Raw genomic sequence first — 17,645 nt, 5'->3', positions numbered from 1 at the left:
CAAACAAAACATGTGTCTGAAAACTGTAAGGTACAAGGACTTGACTGAAAATGACAAGCAGCCAGTGTCCAGTGAAACACTCTAAATGATGGAAAACTATTTCACAGGACCACTTTAAAAATTACAATAAGGTAACTTCTTGGAAGTAAAATATGATGCACTGTGCAGTGGCTCAAGACCTCCGCACAGAGCTCTAGCTTAACCATTAATTTTCCTATAGCTTATCTAACATCACATTAACTGAAGTTGGATGAAGTTAAACTTTGATTTGTATTAATGTTTAACCCTGTACCCATTTCTTCAAGAGGCTTTGCCTTTTCCCAGATGCCATTTGGGGACAGAGAGAGATTGAAGTCCTCCCAGCTTCTCATCACATCTGAGGGTAAAAGGTCTTTAACATCCAGCCTTATATGTTAAAAGTGATGCAGAGTGCTGCAACAGACTTTTTTCTATATGTGCTTTTGAAAAATATAGTAAATCATCCTTATTCTTAATCAAAGATATAATAAAAGCATAAGTCTGATTAATGTGCTGCATGAGAAATGCAGTTTGAGTAATTAAAACTGTTCTAATGTCTGGATTATGTAGACATGATCCAGTTTGGACCTTGGAAAATAATGGTTCTAATGACAGGCCTCTGTCACACTGAGAGTCTGACTTTGGAGTGAGTGGGTGAGGGAGGGAGGGAGGGAGCAAAGCTGAAGAGCCACGGATCTAAAAGAATATCTGATTTTAACATGACTGATTTGATAAAAGAAATTGTACTGAGTATAGTGTGATCAATAAACACCGAGTTTGAAGTGAGAGAAAGTATTCCTTTGTATTTGAATTAAAAAGGGATTTACTAAAATGGATGTACATATGAGAATAAGCTAATTGAAATAAAATTGCATAAACTGAATGAAACATGAACTGAATTGTATTTATATTTGATTGAATGTTCATATGTAATAGAATTTTCAACACAAAGAATAACACAGCAAAGAAGAAAATGTAATTAAGTGATTTTAAAGTTTAAACTTTGCTTTAAATCATGCATGTGGAAAAGTCAGAGAGAGGATGATAAGGTGTGACTGGACACCGGGTGATTAGTAGTCAACAACAGTCTATGGATGTCAGAGTGGGTGAGGCCAGATGTCATCTCAGAAAATGTAATGTCCAGAAAGAGAAGGGATGACTGGGTATAAAAATCTTGTGCAGATGAGATAAAGATTTCTGCCCTTTGTAAGATGTTCACGGCCGAAAAGTGCTGCAGAGATGCCAGAGGATTTAACAGCTGCCCAAACTATTAACCTGCAAATCGGTCTTGTATTTTTTGCCTTTTCCTCTGCTCATTTTTGCCGTGTTATATTATAGAATCAAGAGGACTTCACAGAGCACAGAGATAAGCACAACTTCAGATCTGGATGTGCCTGTTCTCTCCAACTTTTCTCCTCACAAAGATCAGACAAAAGTTAGCATTAGCTCAGAGTAGGTTCATTAGATAAGTATAATTCAGATGATTTGATTCCCCCTTTGCTTTGTTCTTGCTAAATTGTTCTAATAAAAAAAAATCTAAGGAGTGGACATTCCCTTTTTAACCCTTTGTGAAACAGTAAAGGTTAAAACCTGAGTATTAATCTGCATTAGTATAAATAACTCGTACAGGTTACTCCAGCCCTTTAAAAGTAACTGACCCTTGGGGCTTAGTTTTCCAACCTGTTATATTTAACACAGTTTGTTACCAAGTGCACTAATCTACAGGGCAGTTGTCGGAATTGGTGTGGCTGGTAAGATACTGACCGGGCATGTAAAACTACTCAGAGTCTGGTTTTTATCTGTGGAGGCAGGGTAGACACATGGATGACTTTTGAGGCAATTAGAACTGGACGAGTCCCCTCAACCATCTGCCCCATTTAAGCTCTGTATTGCCGACTGGGTAATACTCATAGGATCAGAGATTAGGATTAGTTAGAGAGCGGATCCAGACTTCCTGTATTGGAGTGCTGGTCCCAGAAATAGACTTCTTCTTTTGAGTGTTTAAATAAAAGTTGCATTGACTCACTATACCAGTAGAATGGGTCATCTATCAAACTGAAGGTTGATGGATCAGTTCCCCGGCTACTCCAGTCTATATGTCGAAGTGTCCTTAAGGAAACCACTAAATCCCAAGTTGCCATCTATCGGAATGTGCATGAAGATTAGACAAAGTGCTTAGGTATAGAGAAAAATCCTTGAATGAATGTCTGATGTCTGCTTGGGTGACTGAGGCTTATAGGAAAATGTGCTTTGAGTGCTCAGTTTAAGCACAAGGGTTCTATAGAAATAGCATTTAAAATCCATTAAAAAGTGGTATTACATGAGTTCAATTTCAACTGGCATTTCTTCAACACCAAAACTCACAGTGGTTCTTTCCTCACAATCTCTTTACAAGCTGATATATCAGACTAATTCAGTTTTATTTCAGATAACAGCACATAAAAGTAAATGACCAGAATATATGTCCAAAAGCACAAAAACTGTATGACGACTGATGTTTCCACATTCATTGTCTTCCATACTTAGCAACAGGATGTTGAAGATGGAGCTGCCAGTCAGGAAGAAATGATCAGTCATTCCTCCACTCTTATACCTCACCCTATATTCCCTCCTATTTTTTAACTTTGTGTTCACCACAGCTATTTTCATCCTTTTTCCAAAATCCACTACCATCTGTCCTGCATTTCTCTCTTTAACACCACCCCTACCCAACCCATCCTCATCACATGTCTTCCGTTCACATACATTTCCATTCCATCCAAGTCTGTTCACCAACCTATCTATCCTTGGGATACTCTCTACCATTTCGTCTAACTTACTAAATTCCTCTTTCTCTTCTTTGTCTTCCAACCTCTGGGATATATGGATTGACAACATTTTACATCACCCCTTTGATTTCCAGCTTCAAACTCATGCCTCATGCCTTCTCTTCCTTCAAAACTACCTCTGCTCCATTTCTCTTCCCAGGTGGAAGGGAAGAACTTGCTTCCTTTCTGCCACGTCTCCTGGACACACAGTGTATCTATCTACAGTAAGATACAGTAAATGTGACTGACAGTCTGAAAGCTGCATTAATGTCCAAAGACTAAGCGTCCACGAATAAGGCACGTTGTTGTCCGCCTCTGTGTTCTAATAAACGTTTACTGCCTCACATTAACAGTGTCTCAGATATATCTCTTGCTCTTATAATACCTCTTTGTTCGCTTCTAGTCGATAGCGCGCATGCGCCATGATAGATCTCCTTCATTGTGCCCTGTCCCCGTTATAAGCATTTCCAAGCTAGGTTAGCTGTTAATTCACTCCACCGCATCACGCCAGGGACGCTCCGGGCTGTGCAGACTCCTTTTGCAAATACCTTTGCTGCATCGGTAACAGTGCTGATAAATGTTAAACACATCGCTGATCTTTATAACCCCTGCGTAGTTATTTATATGTGCTGTTGCTTCTTTGAGAATTGTGCGTTTATCTCCAAGGTTAGATGTCCAGCTAGCATGTTGTAACGGTATAGCTAACGGTATCTGTTATGTAATGATGTTTAGCTTTGCAGTGCACAGTTAAATCCTTTGGTTCATTGGTTTCTAGAGCTCCATTGCAGCGACACAGAACAGTCAAGCTAGGCACGGATTTAGCAGCCGTACCAGTGGGGTTTCTGTTTAGCTGGATATAAAAGTGTGCATGCGTGTGTGTGCTTGGGAAAGGAGTAGGGTGTCACTAATATGCTCGCAACTATCATATTTTTTGCTTGTTAGTGTGTCAGTGCAACTTAGACAGCAACCAGCTAACTGACTATCAAACCCCCTATACGCCTTCCTCCCGGCCATCTGCTATCCTTTGTCCCAACTAAGAGATGCAGCACTGAACGTTTGCGATGAGCAGAACGAGCTGTTGTTTAGCATTGGTCACTTGGGAACTTATCTATACCAGCTGCTTGTACACATAAGGTAATAGTCCGATTATAACTGCAGTATATTCAGTAGAGAAAGAAACACGGAGCCCCCCTTTTGTATGCTATCCCACATTGAGTTTTTTGTTCTTCATGCAGCAATCGTAGCCGGTTCATGAGTTAGCGCGCGTGTACAAATATATGGAAATGTGGCTTTATCTTATTTACCAAATTATTTTGCACATGTCTCGTTTAGAGCTCCGTGTGAGTCTATTTAGAGTTACATCAGTCATCAGTACAGTACCGCTAGTTTCTCATTTCCTTGCTCTTACTGTGAGTGCATATCTTGTCACACACACACACACCCAAACGTGTGTGCAGTGGTTTCCTATAATATAATATAATATAATATAATATAATATAATATAATATAATAACAACATAGTAGGTAGGTAGGGTAGGTTACCATAAGTGCAGTAATAACAGCAGATGTTTCATCAAATATAATGAGAGTAAGAGAGAGCCAGAGCCTGATAATTACAGTACTGCTGTCAGAACTAAAGTCAACTCGCTTTACCACAGTATATGCTTTAGTAGAAGACCATTACAAATACGCAAGAAAGAGCTCTTGGCGTACAGTAGCTAGAGGGAATTACCTACAAACTGCTGCCACTTTGCTGTTTGCACCCTGCATACTAATTATCAAAGGTTTACTCACTTTAACACCTTGTAAAAGTCATCATCATCAATGGCATGCATCTCACAACAACCAAAATGCAGCAGAACTTGATTCATGTTCACTGTGGCAACTGTTTAAATTCTTATGTTTCGTGGAAACTGGTTTGAATCCAAGTGGACATGTTAGTTGTGGTTTTAACATTGGCGTAGCTTCTGTTAGGTTGACACTGTGTAAAACACAGCTTAGCTTTGTTATTTGGTCCTGTATTGCGCTGTAGATGTTCATGTACAGGTTATGGTTCATTCTTATATTGTCTGTCAAAGCTCTTGAGATCACGAGGAAAAAGAGATACAGAACAGAGCAGTTAACCCAGGTGTTTGTGCAGCTTGTGAATCCCATGTGAAACCACTGTAGCTCTCCAGGTCGTAACCGCTGACTGGTGGTGTAGTAAACACAGAACAGCATAGAGTTGAACCTAATGGATTGGGCATTGAAACAGTTTTCTGCTTGAGGTTTTTTGGACCTTCCTGACTCAGTGCATTGCTTGGTGGCTCTTCTTGCTTAACCAAAGTACACCAGTTTCTGCCTGAATACTGTTGTTTGCTTAAAAGGAGTCTATCAAAGAACAGCTTGTTCCCTTCTGCTGGATGTCAATAGGTAACCCGACTGTTTAATCAGGTACAGGCAGTTATTGCATTCAGTAGGTACACGGGAGTCCATCCTAACAAAATGGGGACTTCAGCAAAAAATCTCAAACGTCAGCAACTTTCAAAAAGGTTCTGGTGACTGTAGAGACAGTGAAGAATGAAGTACAATGAAAATCATTATCATGTTCAAGAACCCAGTTTGAGAATGGCTTGTGATCTTGATGGAACCTGTTTCCAGTTCTTGGCTGACAGGCGGTCTTCTGCTGCTGCAACTCATGTGCTTCATGGTTCAACATGTTGTGAATTCACAGATGCTCTTCTGCATACCTTAGTTGTGATGAGTGGTTATTTGAGTTACTGTTGCATTCCTGTCAGCTTTAAGCAGTCTGACCATTGTGCTCTGACTTCTTGCATCAAGGCATTTTCATGGAGAACTGCTGCTCACTGGATAGTTTCTCTGTTTCAGACATGCTCTGCAAACATTCTCTGTTCTCAGTTTAAACTTTAGCAGGTCATGACCATCTTTATACCCATGCCTTAATGCAGTGGCCTTGTTATTGGCTGATTAGATATTTTTTTTAAAAAGCAGCTGAATATGTATATCTAGTGAAGTAACCTGTGACTATATACAAAAACCACTGAGACTTTAACTTTTGTTAAGTGCTCATTCAGTATGAGCACTTAACTGAGCAGTATAACCAATTGATGAACAACATGGATGGTCATACCCTGTTTCTAAAGATGAGTTTTTACTGCTAAGCCTTTAAACACTTGTGTAGAATATTGTGAAGTTTCAAATTTGACAAAAGAAACATCTGCCTTTATCTTCTCCAGCACAATGGCTGTCCCTCCAGCATACTCAGACCTGGGCAAGGCCGCCAAAGATATATTCAGCAAGGGATATGGTGAGCACTGTTTTAAGCTTAGGAGTAAATTATTAACTGTGGGGAATTCCTAAAGTACAACGTATTCTGTGTGCTTCTTATCCACACTACACATTTAATAAATACACTGATGTGAACAGAACTAAAAGTCTGGATATAATTTCAGACATTAGATACTCATTTTTTGAACGCTGAAATTACAGTTTTGTACATATAAGGTACATATTTGTTTTTTGAAGGAGATACCAGTATGTACAAAAAATATATAATTTATGTATGAATTCATGGAGTATATAAATTGTATAAATCTAACAACAGACAAGAGTCTCTAAAGGAAGCTGAATGAAATGGAGAACTGTCAGAGCAGCACCTCGAATGTGGTGAAGCACTTGAGAATGAGCAGATGTAACTGGTAAGCAGTGATTGAATTTAAAAAAACAAAAGAAATCAACTTGTCTTTTAGTAAATAAATTGGGTGCCCGCCAGCATACCTGGGCAGCCTGTCCAAGTAAAGTCTGTGTAGGAAACCGTGAAGGAAGGTTTACAAGCTCGTCTGTTGCTCGTTTAACATTTTAAAATGATGTTACAGCTAGTCTGACCACAACGTGGCTTAGTCTTTACAATTAATAAACCACCTTTGTGGAGGAAATCTATCTAAAAATGTTAAATTATGCCTTTTTAAACCTTCCTGTCTCTGATTTGTCTTGCACATAATAACTATTAACTCATATTTTGTAATCAATCAGGCTTTGGTGTTGTGAAGCTGGACCTCAAGACCAAATCACAAAGCGGAGTGGTGAGAACACTTTTTTCTTTTCATGTTCTTTCTTTATTCTTCACCTTTCCTTTGCCTTTTCATGCTAATCTCTAACCTCCAAATCCTGCTGCACAGGTACCCTCTCATGCTCAATGCCTTATTTAATTACAGTAACTGGACTCCTGCTGTGACTCGGAGCTGAAAGGGATTTAAAGCTGTTTTCACACATAAACTATACCTCTGAACTCTTTAGACATTGTGCTGCCTGCACGAAGGCAGAAGTCCAGACAGACTGGACATTAAATCTCTGTGTGGCAATTTGATAGGTGATTGTTTAGAGAATTCATAGCAAGTGACTGAATGTCATATACTGTCTGTGCTGCTTCCTTCAGGTGACCCTCACCTTAACCAAACAGAGTTATTTCCATTAGAACACGTCTGTTGAGTTCATGTGTAAAAACATCTCAGGTGGACGAATGTGGACCTGCTTGGCTTAATGTGCTGTCTGTTCTTGAGAAACATGACAGGCCTGCAGGTGTGCATTTGTGGCTTGTCTGTCTCTCTGGTCACCTTTCCTAACCCCTGCTCTGTCTCCACGCTGCTGCCCTGGACTGCTCGCTCTCTAATGTAGATGGTAAGATCGGTGTCAGGGCTGACTGCTCTGTCTGTCTGTGTAACTCAGAACAAGTTTCCATGGATTTCTGTTCTGTTAACTTACCTAAACCTTTGTTCAATTACAAGTCATTTTTTCAGTTGTTATTGTGGTTAAGTTGTTTTTTTGTCTTTATAATATTCATAAAGCATGAAAAAATGATTTTCTCTCTCTTCACACTCATTTATACTATTTCCATTTCTTTATGGAGATTGTCTTTACTTTGGGTTGTACTCCTTTACATTATTTTTGCATTATTATACCTGACCAAACAGTATGTTGTATGATTGATAAAATGCCAGAAAATGGAGAAGAATATTATTAAGCTATTATATTAATTTCAGGCTCAATATTTAAATTTTTTGTGCTACCTTTACTGCTCAAAATAGTCCTGTATTTATGTTTTACTTGGTCTTTATTTCACTGGTGGAAACGAGACATTTTAGCTTCTCTTCTTTTTTAGCCACTGATTGGTTACATTTTGAACAGAAAAGGTTTGAACAGTGGGTGGGTGGGGCTTCGGTGCTCATCACTGTGTGCCTGAGAATACCATGTGAGGGATATTTCCCAGCTGACATCATGCTTAGCCAAGAGTTAAAAAAAAAAACTTCTGAAAACGACTGTTTAGAGCAGTCAGGGTAGTTGTAAACAACCAGTCCTCATTATTTGAAACTTTGAACATGTTCAGTGGTAAATGTCTTTTTACTCAAGCGTCATTCACACAATCTCACACACACACACTTTTTTCTGTATCCAAGCCCTTTGTCTAACATTTGCGCATACACTCCCACTTCAGCGGATGCATCAGAGGCAACTCGGTGTTAAGTATATTTCCCAATAAATTGAGAATAAATTGGCAGGGAATCGAGGCACCGATCTTCCTTTACCTCCTGAGTCACAGCCACCCCAAACAGCCATCATTGTAATAAGATATGTATGAGAGAAAATAAGGAAAAGAAGAGACTTGGAGGAATTTAAAAACGGGAAGAAAGCAAAAAGATGCATTGGGTGGCAGGGCTGCACTACACTTTTATAGCTATTTAAAAAAAATCTGAATGGCATTGTTTCATTATTCTGTCAACAGCCCCCTTTACTCTAGAGCAAAACAGCTCAGTAACTTTGATTGTCGTGTTCTGTATTATAGGATGAATCGAATGACTTAACACTGATCAGTTTGCAGTTACCCAGGGAAATGACTAGGGCTGTTCCTGGTCAGTTACTAGGTAATTGATGAGGTTCTTAGTCACACAATCTTTCTTAAATGCCATAAAATGTCACCTGAGTGTGTTAAAGATGGAAGCAGCGTCTGTGTTTGTTTGGTAGCTTCAGTAATGGTGACTAAGCTTTTAGAACAGTTTAACTTGGACATTAGGGCTGTTTGATATAACGATATATATCGGATGATGATATAAAAACATCTATCATTTCATTTTACGCTATCGTTTGTTTCGTGGTGTCGCAAAATAAACTGTTTACGGCAATATTTTTTCATCATTTTGATGGTCACTGTTACAACTCCAGCTACACGACGCCCAGCTGGAAACACTTCAAGCAAGTCGAGCTGCCCGAGATTCACAGAATTTACAGAAAATGTTAAATTTTTGTGATTTATATCGTTATCGACGATAGAATTCTTATATCGGGATATGAGATTTTGGTCATATCGCACAGCCCTATTGGACATCATGTGCTATGAAGGCCTTTGTCACAACATGATGCATGTATTAGTCAGTCTCTAATACAGCTGCATTGACTTTTCTTATATTTGTGTCTGAATTGAGATTTGCTAAAGGACCATCTCTTTGGACTCACAGAAGTACAATCACAGAAACTGTGCTGCCGTTGTCTCAGTTCGTTGACAGATTTTCACACAGAGATATGTTGTTGATTCATATACATATGTTGTTTTGCGACGCATACATAGTGTGTGGTGATGACTTATCTGATCATTACCTCAGGTTTTTTTTCTGCTTTGACATGTAAAATGAAATTAGTTATCGTTAGCACACACTGAAAGACTTGTCGATACAAAAATCATCAGCAGGGCACCACTTTAAATGTACTTTGTAATAAAGAATTTATTTAGAGAAAAGCCCTGATTGTAATTTAAATCAAATATAATTTGCTTTGAAAATAAAATTTGAAATAAAAAACAAAACAAAAACAATGCCACATGTTGCATTACTTTTTAACAGATTACAGATTTCTGTACAATGCTACCTTAAGTAATTTGGAACACTATCTAACTCGTATTACCTTTCAGATATTATTTTACTGGCAATGATGTTGGCAAGCTAGATACCGTTAGCTAGCTAGCTGTAATTGGGCTGTGCTGTATAAATCTGTGATCGTTAGCTGAGAGGGTTAGCTTATAAAATACATTGAAAAGTGCCAGCTAAATTCAGGCTCAGGATATGGATTAATTAGCTGACCTTACCTTCTGTTATAAAGTACTTTTTTTTTTATTGGTGGTTCAATCCCTGCCTTCTCCAGTCTGCCAAAGTATCATTGGGCAAAGTACTGAATCCCAAGTTGGTTTTTGACGCATCCATCACATGAAAGAATTGGATTAATGTTACACAGAAAGCACTTAGGTATAGAAAAAAGTGCCTGTATGAATATAGGTTAAAGAGGCATGTTGTATAAGATCCAGTCCATTTAATATTGTTTACATTTGCTACAGCATTCATGTGTGGTAGCTGTATATATATCTCTATTCTATACACATCTGGTAACATTTAGAGGGCTCTAAAATCATCTTGGCATCCGGTAACATTTTTGACAATATTGTGATTTTAGTGACACAAGGCTAAAAGCCAATTCTGAACCATGCTGCGTTGAATTTGGTGGAATCTTCATTGTTGACTTGAATGGGTGTGATCGGAACTAGAATACATTTCTGCTGGTAGGACTGATGTTGATATGCCAGTACAGAAAAATGTCTTATTAACATTGGGAGGTGGATTTGTGTTTTTCTAATGACTTGGCACTGTTCTTACTCATTTCACTATGCATAAAAGCAGTCTAATCTTATTTTAATAAATGCAAGTCAGGGCAACAGCCACTGTCTGAGAATTACATTGCATTCTTACATATATTTTTCAAGGTTCTCTTTTTTCCTTTGTTTTTAAGCATGCACTCTTGTTTAGAAAAAGTGTTCTAGTGCTTATTGTCAGTGGCAGTTTAGATAATCACTTTGTTGTAATCATCATGTTTATCATAGTTTTTGTGTTCACTTTGTTTGTCTTCTGCCTCATTAGTGTCTTGCATGCATTCATCTGTGAGACTGTCTTATTATGTCAGTGTATCTGTATTGTTTAATATGTAGAGTACATGCTGATGATTATCACTGTATTTTTGACATGACTAATTATATTTGGTCTCAGTTCCTTTTTCCATTTTGATATCCAACAATTCAACAATCTGCGCAACAATACCCTGCGTTCCACACTCATGCTTTGTGCTAATTGGTCCTTCACCAGGAGTTCAACACATCTGGCTCCAGTAACACAGATACAGGGAAGGCCTCAGGGAGCCTGGAGACCAAGTACAAGATGAAGGAGCTAGGCCTGAGCGTCAACCAGAAGTGGAACACAGATAACACCCTGGGTACTGAAGTCACTGTGGAGGACCAGGTGTGTGTTTGTGGTTAAGAAACTGATTTAATTGTTTAAATGTTCCTAAAAAAAACTATTGACTCCAAGTTTTACTTTACCTATAGCTGGCTCAAGGACTGAAAGTTGGCTTGGATACATCTTTTGTACCAAACACAGGGTGAGACTCCATTTATTGGTTTGTGTGACTTATACTGTGTTATGTAATCAGTATTAACTTTGGGTCAATCCTGGATAAACAGAGTGCTGACTCTTTTTTCCACTCTTGCCTTGTTAATAATTAGCTGCATGCTTTAAACTTCTTTTATCCTCAAATTCAGTCCTCCTTTTTAAACCTTTAACTACCGATATAGTAAAAGCTGTACACTTAGTTTACTAATATTTTCCAAATCTGATAGATCAACAGATAAGAGAAGTTTTCATCCAGCTGACCTCACTCTTTACATGTTATTGTGTGCTGACAAAAGATGGACACACATAGAGGTTCCTATAATTATTAGTAACATCTAACAACTACACCTCGAATATATTCAAATTTGAAAGTTCTTCTGCGTACTTCAATGCCTCTAATAATTAATGTTGTTATTCTTACTTATTGTATCCACGTTGATGTATAGTAATGTACCGCTACAGAGTCTCAAAGAATAAGCTGATTTCTCAGTGTCTTATATTTCCTTTAACTTATTGGCCACTCTGTTTCTCTTGGCATGCCCTTATCAAAGCATTCCCTCTCTACTAATATATTTTTGACTTTCCTACTCTGTCTGTGTCAGAATCTAATTAGAGTTGTGTTTACAGTAATAACAGAACATGTCAGCTTATGCAAAAGTGTGGCTCATTCATGTGGTTTAAATAGTTTTTTAACAGCATGGAGCTGTGTGATCTGGGAATTCAATACATCATATTGTTTCCAGATAAGTTGGAATTTATTGTTGTCATTGGTTTTGGTATTTTAATGGCTCATCACTGTGATTAACCAACTTTTCAGCAAGAAGAGTGGCAAGCTCAAGACTGGCTACAAGCGTGACTATATGAATATTGGCTGCGATGTTGACTTTGAAGGTCCCATCATCCACGCTTCTGCTGTGTTGGGCTATGAAGGCTGGCTGGCAGGCTATCAGATGGCCTTTGATACAGCCAAATCCAAACTGGCTCAGAACAACTTTGCACTCGGATACAGGGCCGGGGACTTCCAGCTTCACACCAATGTGTGAGTGATTTTACATACGTACATAAACAGTTTGTGAAGATGCTTTGTTGCTTTTCAAATCATGGGCATCACATATCTAACTTCTGTTGCTGTAGTCAAAGCTCTGCACAAAAACCTGCTGGGTGGAAGCATTTTTTTTAAAGGTTGTTCAAACCCACAGACAGAATATCCTCATATTGGACTTGATTTGCTTCTACCCCTCTACCCTTCTACCCCAAGAGCAACTACCCCACAGGATTTGTGTCTCCTCCCATCTCGAACCAGACTTTTCTCATGGAAATGTTCACTTGGAACTGATTTGAATTCAGTGGCAAATTGTCCCAGTGACCTAAAACACATTTTTGGGCATCAGTTACTAATTTCATTATGGGTTGTCATAAGTGGAATACAAAGAGGGATGAATTTATAATTTGGAGACTGGTCTGCAGGATAGACTTCTGTTTGCTTAAGTAAATAAATGTCTGTTCTCTCTCAGTAATGACGGGACTGAGTTTGGCGGCTCCATCTACCAAAAGGTAAATGACGAGTTGGAGACAGCAGTTACTCTGGCCTGGACAGCTGGCAGCAACAACACTCGTTTCGGCATTGCTGCCAAATACAAGCTGGACAAAGATGCCTCTCTGTCTGTGAGGACTGACTCTTCACATTCACATGCACTGTTGCTGAAGCATATTCTCACAAACCGTTGTGCTGTTGTGTCTGACGCCTTGTCATGTTTCCCCTACAGGCCAAAGTGAACAATGCCAGTCTGATCGGAATAGGCTACACCCAGAGCCTTCGACCAGGTGAGTTACCTTCCTCAACTGTGCCATTGGCACCCAGCAAAATACTTTCCCAACCTACACAGGAAGATCTTGGTTGTTTAAAAATACAACCCCATTTCCAAAAAAACTGATATTTTTCAATTAAATTCAATTTTATTTATGTCGCACCATTTACAACAGCAGTTGCCTCAAGGCGCTTTATATTGTAAGGTAAAGACCATACAATACAATGGTATATAATATGTAAATCCATGACTTGCAAATCTCACAAACTGAATTTTTATTCAGAATAGAAAGTAAAAAAAATCACTTGTTTAAACTAAGTTTAGTATAAAAATTCTAAGAAAAAAAAAAAAAGGTCATAATGAATTTGATGGCAGTAACACAGTAGTACGTTAATGTCTAGATAATGAGGAAACCAGCTGCTGGACATTTGCGAGGGGAATGTTTTCATATTCTTGTTGCATATATGATTCTAAGCAAACAACAGATTGTGATGCACCAAATATTTTTAGTTGGTTTAAGGCAGGGGTGTCAAACTCAAATACACAGTGGGCCAAAATTCAAAACTGGAACAAAGTCACGGGCTAACATTAATATTTATTGAAAAAAAAATCTTCCTCCAGATATAAGAATGAATCTTTTCTTATGGACTCAAATAAGTTTTGCTGAAAAACTGAATATGGAACAAGCAAAGCTTAATACTAAACAATATATATATTAGCTGTATAATACCAGTAGGCCAGCTCTAATAGTAATTTGGTATGGCTTCGCGGGCCAAATGTAATTAGGCTGCGGGCCAAATTTGGACCGCGGGCCAGAGTTTGACACCTATGGTTTAAGATCTAGACTGCAGACAGGCCAGTTAAGCAGCTAGAATCTTCGAATATGAAGCCATGCTCCTGTAACATATACAGTATGGAATTTAGCACTGTCTGAACCATGAACGCTCTTCCCTGTAAAAGATCTTGTCTGTTTACTAAAACCATAGAACTTTCCCTATTAATGGTGCATTTTAGATCCTGAGATATTCAAAGTCTTCACAATTATATATTACATCTTAACGTAAAATTAAAGTACATTATTCTAAAAATATTCTGAATATCAACTTTTTTTCCCCCGCAGACTCAAATATCTCCCTGTCTTTACTTCTTAGAAACTCTAGCTCTCTGAAATGCTCTCTTTATACCCATACCCCCATACTCATGTTATTGACCTTTTGCTCTTGTCCCAGCTATTTTGAAATGTATGGCTGCCACTAAATTAAAAGCTAATAGTTTTCATGAAATAGTAAAATGTAAACATTTGAAATGTTTGTGTTTTTTTAATGTTCTAGTGTGAATAAAATATGAGTTTATGATGTTTGCAAGTCATTGCACTTTGTTTTATTTACATGTTACACAGCATAACAACTTGTTTGGTTGTACAAAATGTTTTTATTTTAACCCGTTTCAGTCGATCGAAAATTTGAAGCTTGTGAGGGCAACCTTGACTAAGAAATTCAGGAGTTAAGATCTTGATCAAGCAAGAAGGGGCAAACCATGTGCTTTGAAATTTACACCACACACTTATACAGGATAGTTAGGATAGGATAGACGCACTGATACTCGTGCCCCCATGTCAACTTTTTTGAACAGGTCTAAAATTGAAAGTGTATCTACAACGTTATGACTGTGTCTGTGCAGGTGTTAAGGTCACCCTCTCAGCTCTCATTGATGGCAAGAACTTCAACGCCGGCGGACACAAAGTCGGCATGGGCTTTGAGGTTGAAGCGTAAACACGAAACCTACCAATAAAGAAGAAGAAGCCCACTTCAGCACTTAGTTTTCGGCACCCTCCTATCACGATAACTTGTCTCCTTCTCTTGTCTCTGGACTCTCCCTCACACACCCCTCCCTTGTTCATACTTCTGATGAGCATTTCTGACAGTAATAGTCAAGTCTTAGCATTATGCTTAAAAAGTTGTGTGGCTGATCCTGAAACTGGCGGTGCATAGTTGTGGAGAATTGTTTTTATGGCGTTTGAAATAACTATTTATTTCCCTGTAGGTCTTGAATGAAGTAGTTGTTGGTGTACATGTGTAGCTCATTTAAAGCTTCAGTACTGAGTTATTACTGCATTCCTAAAAGCATGTCAAATGAAGGGTTGGATGCAGAGCTTAAAGCTTATTTGCTTGGTTAAAAGAGGTGCAGAGTGTTGTCGCTTTATTTTTGTATCCATTTGAACGGTTTTGGCTTTTTTTGCTGCAATCCAAGGACTATTTAATCCATGTCATTGTTTTCATACAACACATATCATTAAATATTGAAGTAGTGGTGGATGAAGTTAAAGACCGATTTCTGGAATGACGACATGAACGATGTTAGATCTATTCTTGCACATGTCTCAAAATGCTTTTTTAGCCCTTTGTGACTTCTGTTTTTGGTAGGTGAAATCAACATAATGGAATCTTCTGGTAGCTCTTTGGGTTTGTTTGTGTTTTTACATTTCTACAGTGTTGTTTTCATCTATCTGTCTCAGCTCAACGGTTACAATGAAAGTGAGGCTATTTTGCTTCTGTATCTCAGAGGCACCAGTTATCTTAACTTGACTGCCAGCTGTTTCCTCATGTTGCTCGGGGACCTCACTCGTTGCTGTCAGTGATCGTGTCTTCAAAACTATCTCCACTCTTAAGCTCTGTATATTAAAGTACAGGTGCTTGTCCTCCAAGTAATTCCAGTTGAAACACTTGAGGAGTGTTGTGTCCCCAGATGTCTGTCCTGTTACTTTGGTTGGAAATCCTGCATCAGAATGTTTCTTTTTCATCTTGTGTTGTCATTATTATTATTATTATTATTATTATGAGACTTTCTTTTCTTTGTCACATAGACACAGTACCTCATTTTTTCCAGTGTAAACTAAGAGAACTCTAATAATAAAAAAAAATGGGAAAACAGCACCTATTAATGAATTGAATTCTTTGTCTCAATTAATGCCTTCAGTATTTAGTATTATATTGCTCTTACAGTGCAGTGGTGGCCAGGCTTCTGTAGCTGTAGCTGAGCTGAGCATGACTTTTACTATCTTGGGATTTTAAAGATCTAAATGACAAGTGAAGATTGGATCTAACTTAAATGTAGGAGTCATTTTCTTTGCCATTACATACCCTAATAGAGAAGCTTGTAACAGTTGTCAGGCCAAAATACATGTACCCTTACTACCATTACCACACATGACATGAATGTTAATAACAAAATCTATCTTATGTAATTATACGTGATAGCTTATTGTTCCTTATAATTTAAAGCAATTATCTTTACATGGGGCTGTTAAGCTAGTTGTTAATCTGTAGCCACCTTATTGCTAAACTGAGCTAGCTAGTTTGTGCCACTAGCTTCATAACAAATGTTATGTGCTATCCTTCGTGCCATGTCTGTTGAGAAGAAAACAGATTTCTTAAAGTATAAAAATATTCTTTTAAAGTTGCACTTGCATCAAGAAGAATAGTGTTGGTGTTTAAAGTGGTGAATTCTGCACATAAAGTTGATATCAATTGGACTGAAAGATACCTTAAACAATATGGTCATTTCCACCCAGGTACTAGCAAGTTCTTGTACTTTGATTTAGTACCTTTACATGATTCACGGTTTACTTGTGCTGGGCTTTGGTGGAGCCCCTCAATTCTTCCACTGTCTGGAACAAGAGGTTTTTAGCTCCTTCCCATTCAAAGTTGTCTTCCCATACCAATTCTAATTAACATCAGAAGCAAGAAGAGCAGGAAAAAAACAGAAAGAGCATTTAGAGCACTACATTGATGTCATTTTATGCAAATACATTTAGTATGATCATCCTCCAATGTAACTGGGTGTGTATTATATATAGGGAATTTATATATAGTATAAGTAAAATAAAAATAATGAAATAATGAAAATAAATAAAATATTAATATATAAAAGAAAATAAGGAAAAATATAATGGGTCCAATTTAACATATATGGTGATGCCCATCTGTGCTGTCTTTGTTTGGATGACCCTACCAGAGACCAGACTTCAAATATGTTGATTGCCTTCAAAGACACTTTGCTACCATGTGCTCTTGCGCTGTCTTGCATTATCTGTCACACATCCTGTGAACATCCTGTAATAGGTATTAGTAACTTTTGCATTATGAACTTCCTCCTTCATAAATGAGTGAATATTAATTTTACACAGCTCCAGTGCATGTTATTAACCTTATCCAGGAGATTTCTCAATACCACAAAAGACCATTAGTAAGGTGTATATCCTTCACTTGTTTTTCTTTATTAGCATTCATGACTAGATAGAGCTGCTTTTATAATGCCCCACATTTAAAAATCAATTAAAAAAAATTCACCATGAGTGTAACAGACACTGACTGATACTCAATCTGTAGGCAAGGGACAGCTAGGAATAATGGAATAGGACTCCGGTTCTATTTTGTGGGTTTTCTCTCTGAACTGGGGCCATGATTAAGAGGGACGGCCGGGGGCATTCGTATTGTGCTGCTAGAGGTGAAATTCTTGGACCGGCGCAAGAC

At 38.1% G+C, this 17,645-nt stretch overlaps 1 protein-coding gene across 2 annotated transcripts; it reads left to right on the top strand.

Moving 5' to 3' along the window:
• Positions 1-3,276: 3,276 nt before the first annotated feature.
• LOC146571267 (non-selective voltage-gated ion channel VDAC2-like) lies at positions 3,277-16,058 on the top strand. Of its 2 annotated transcripts, XM_085280401.1 has the most exons (10): positions 3,314-3,386; positions 3,864-3,959; positions 6,062-6,132; positions 6,858-6,907; positions 11,003-11,155; positions 11,242-11,294; positions 12,123-12,344; positions 12,820-12,970; positions 13,072-13,129; positions 14,794-16,058. In XM_085280401.1, exons 3-10 carry the CDS (start codon positions 6,066-6,068, stop codon positions 14,883-14,885), a joined length of 846 nt encoding a protein of 281 aa, XP_085136527.1. In that variant the 5' UTR covers positions 3,314-3,386; positions 3,864-3,959; positions 6,062-6,065; the 3' UTR covers positions 14,886-16,058. The 2 variants fall into 2 exon arrangements, with proteins under 2 accessions (XP_085136526.1, XP_085136527.1); XM_085280400.1 differs by lacking the exon at positions 3,864-3,959 and having other exon boundaries at positions 3,277-3,386.
• The last annotated feature ends 1,587 nt before the right edge of the window (positions 16,059-17,645 follow it).

The sequence above is a fragment of the Mchenga conophoros genome, linkage group LG7, assembly GCF_057382185.1.
Source record: "Mchenga conophoros isolate Kocher_MC1m ecotype Shallow Benthic linkage group LG7, M_conophoros_male_GT1.1, whole genome shotgun sequence".
In the NCBI taxonomy this organism is placed as follows: Eukaryota; Metazoa; Chordata; class Actinopteri; order Cichliformes; family Cichlidae; genus Mchenga; species Mchenga conophoros.
Note: the sequence above shows the minus strand (reverse complement) of the source record. Positions and strands in the feature narration are given on the sequence as shown.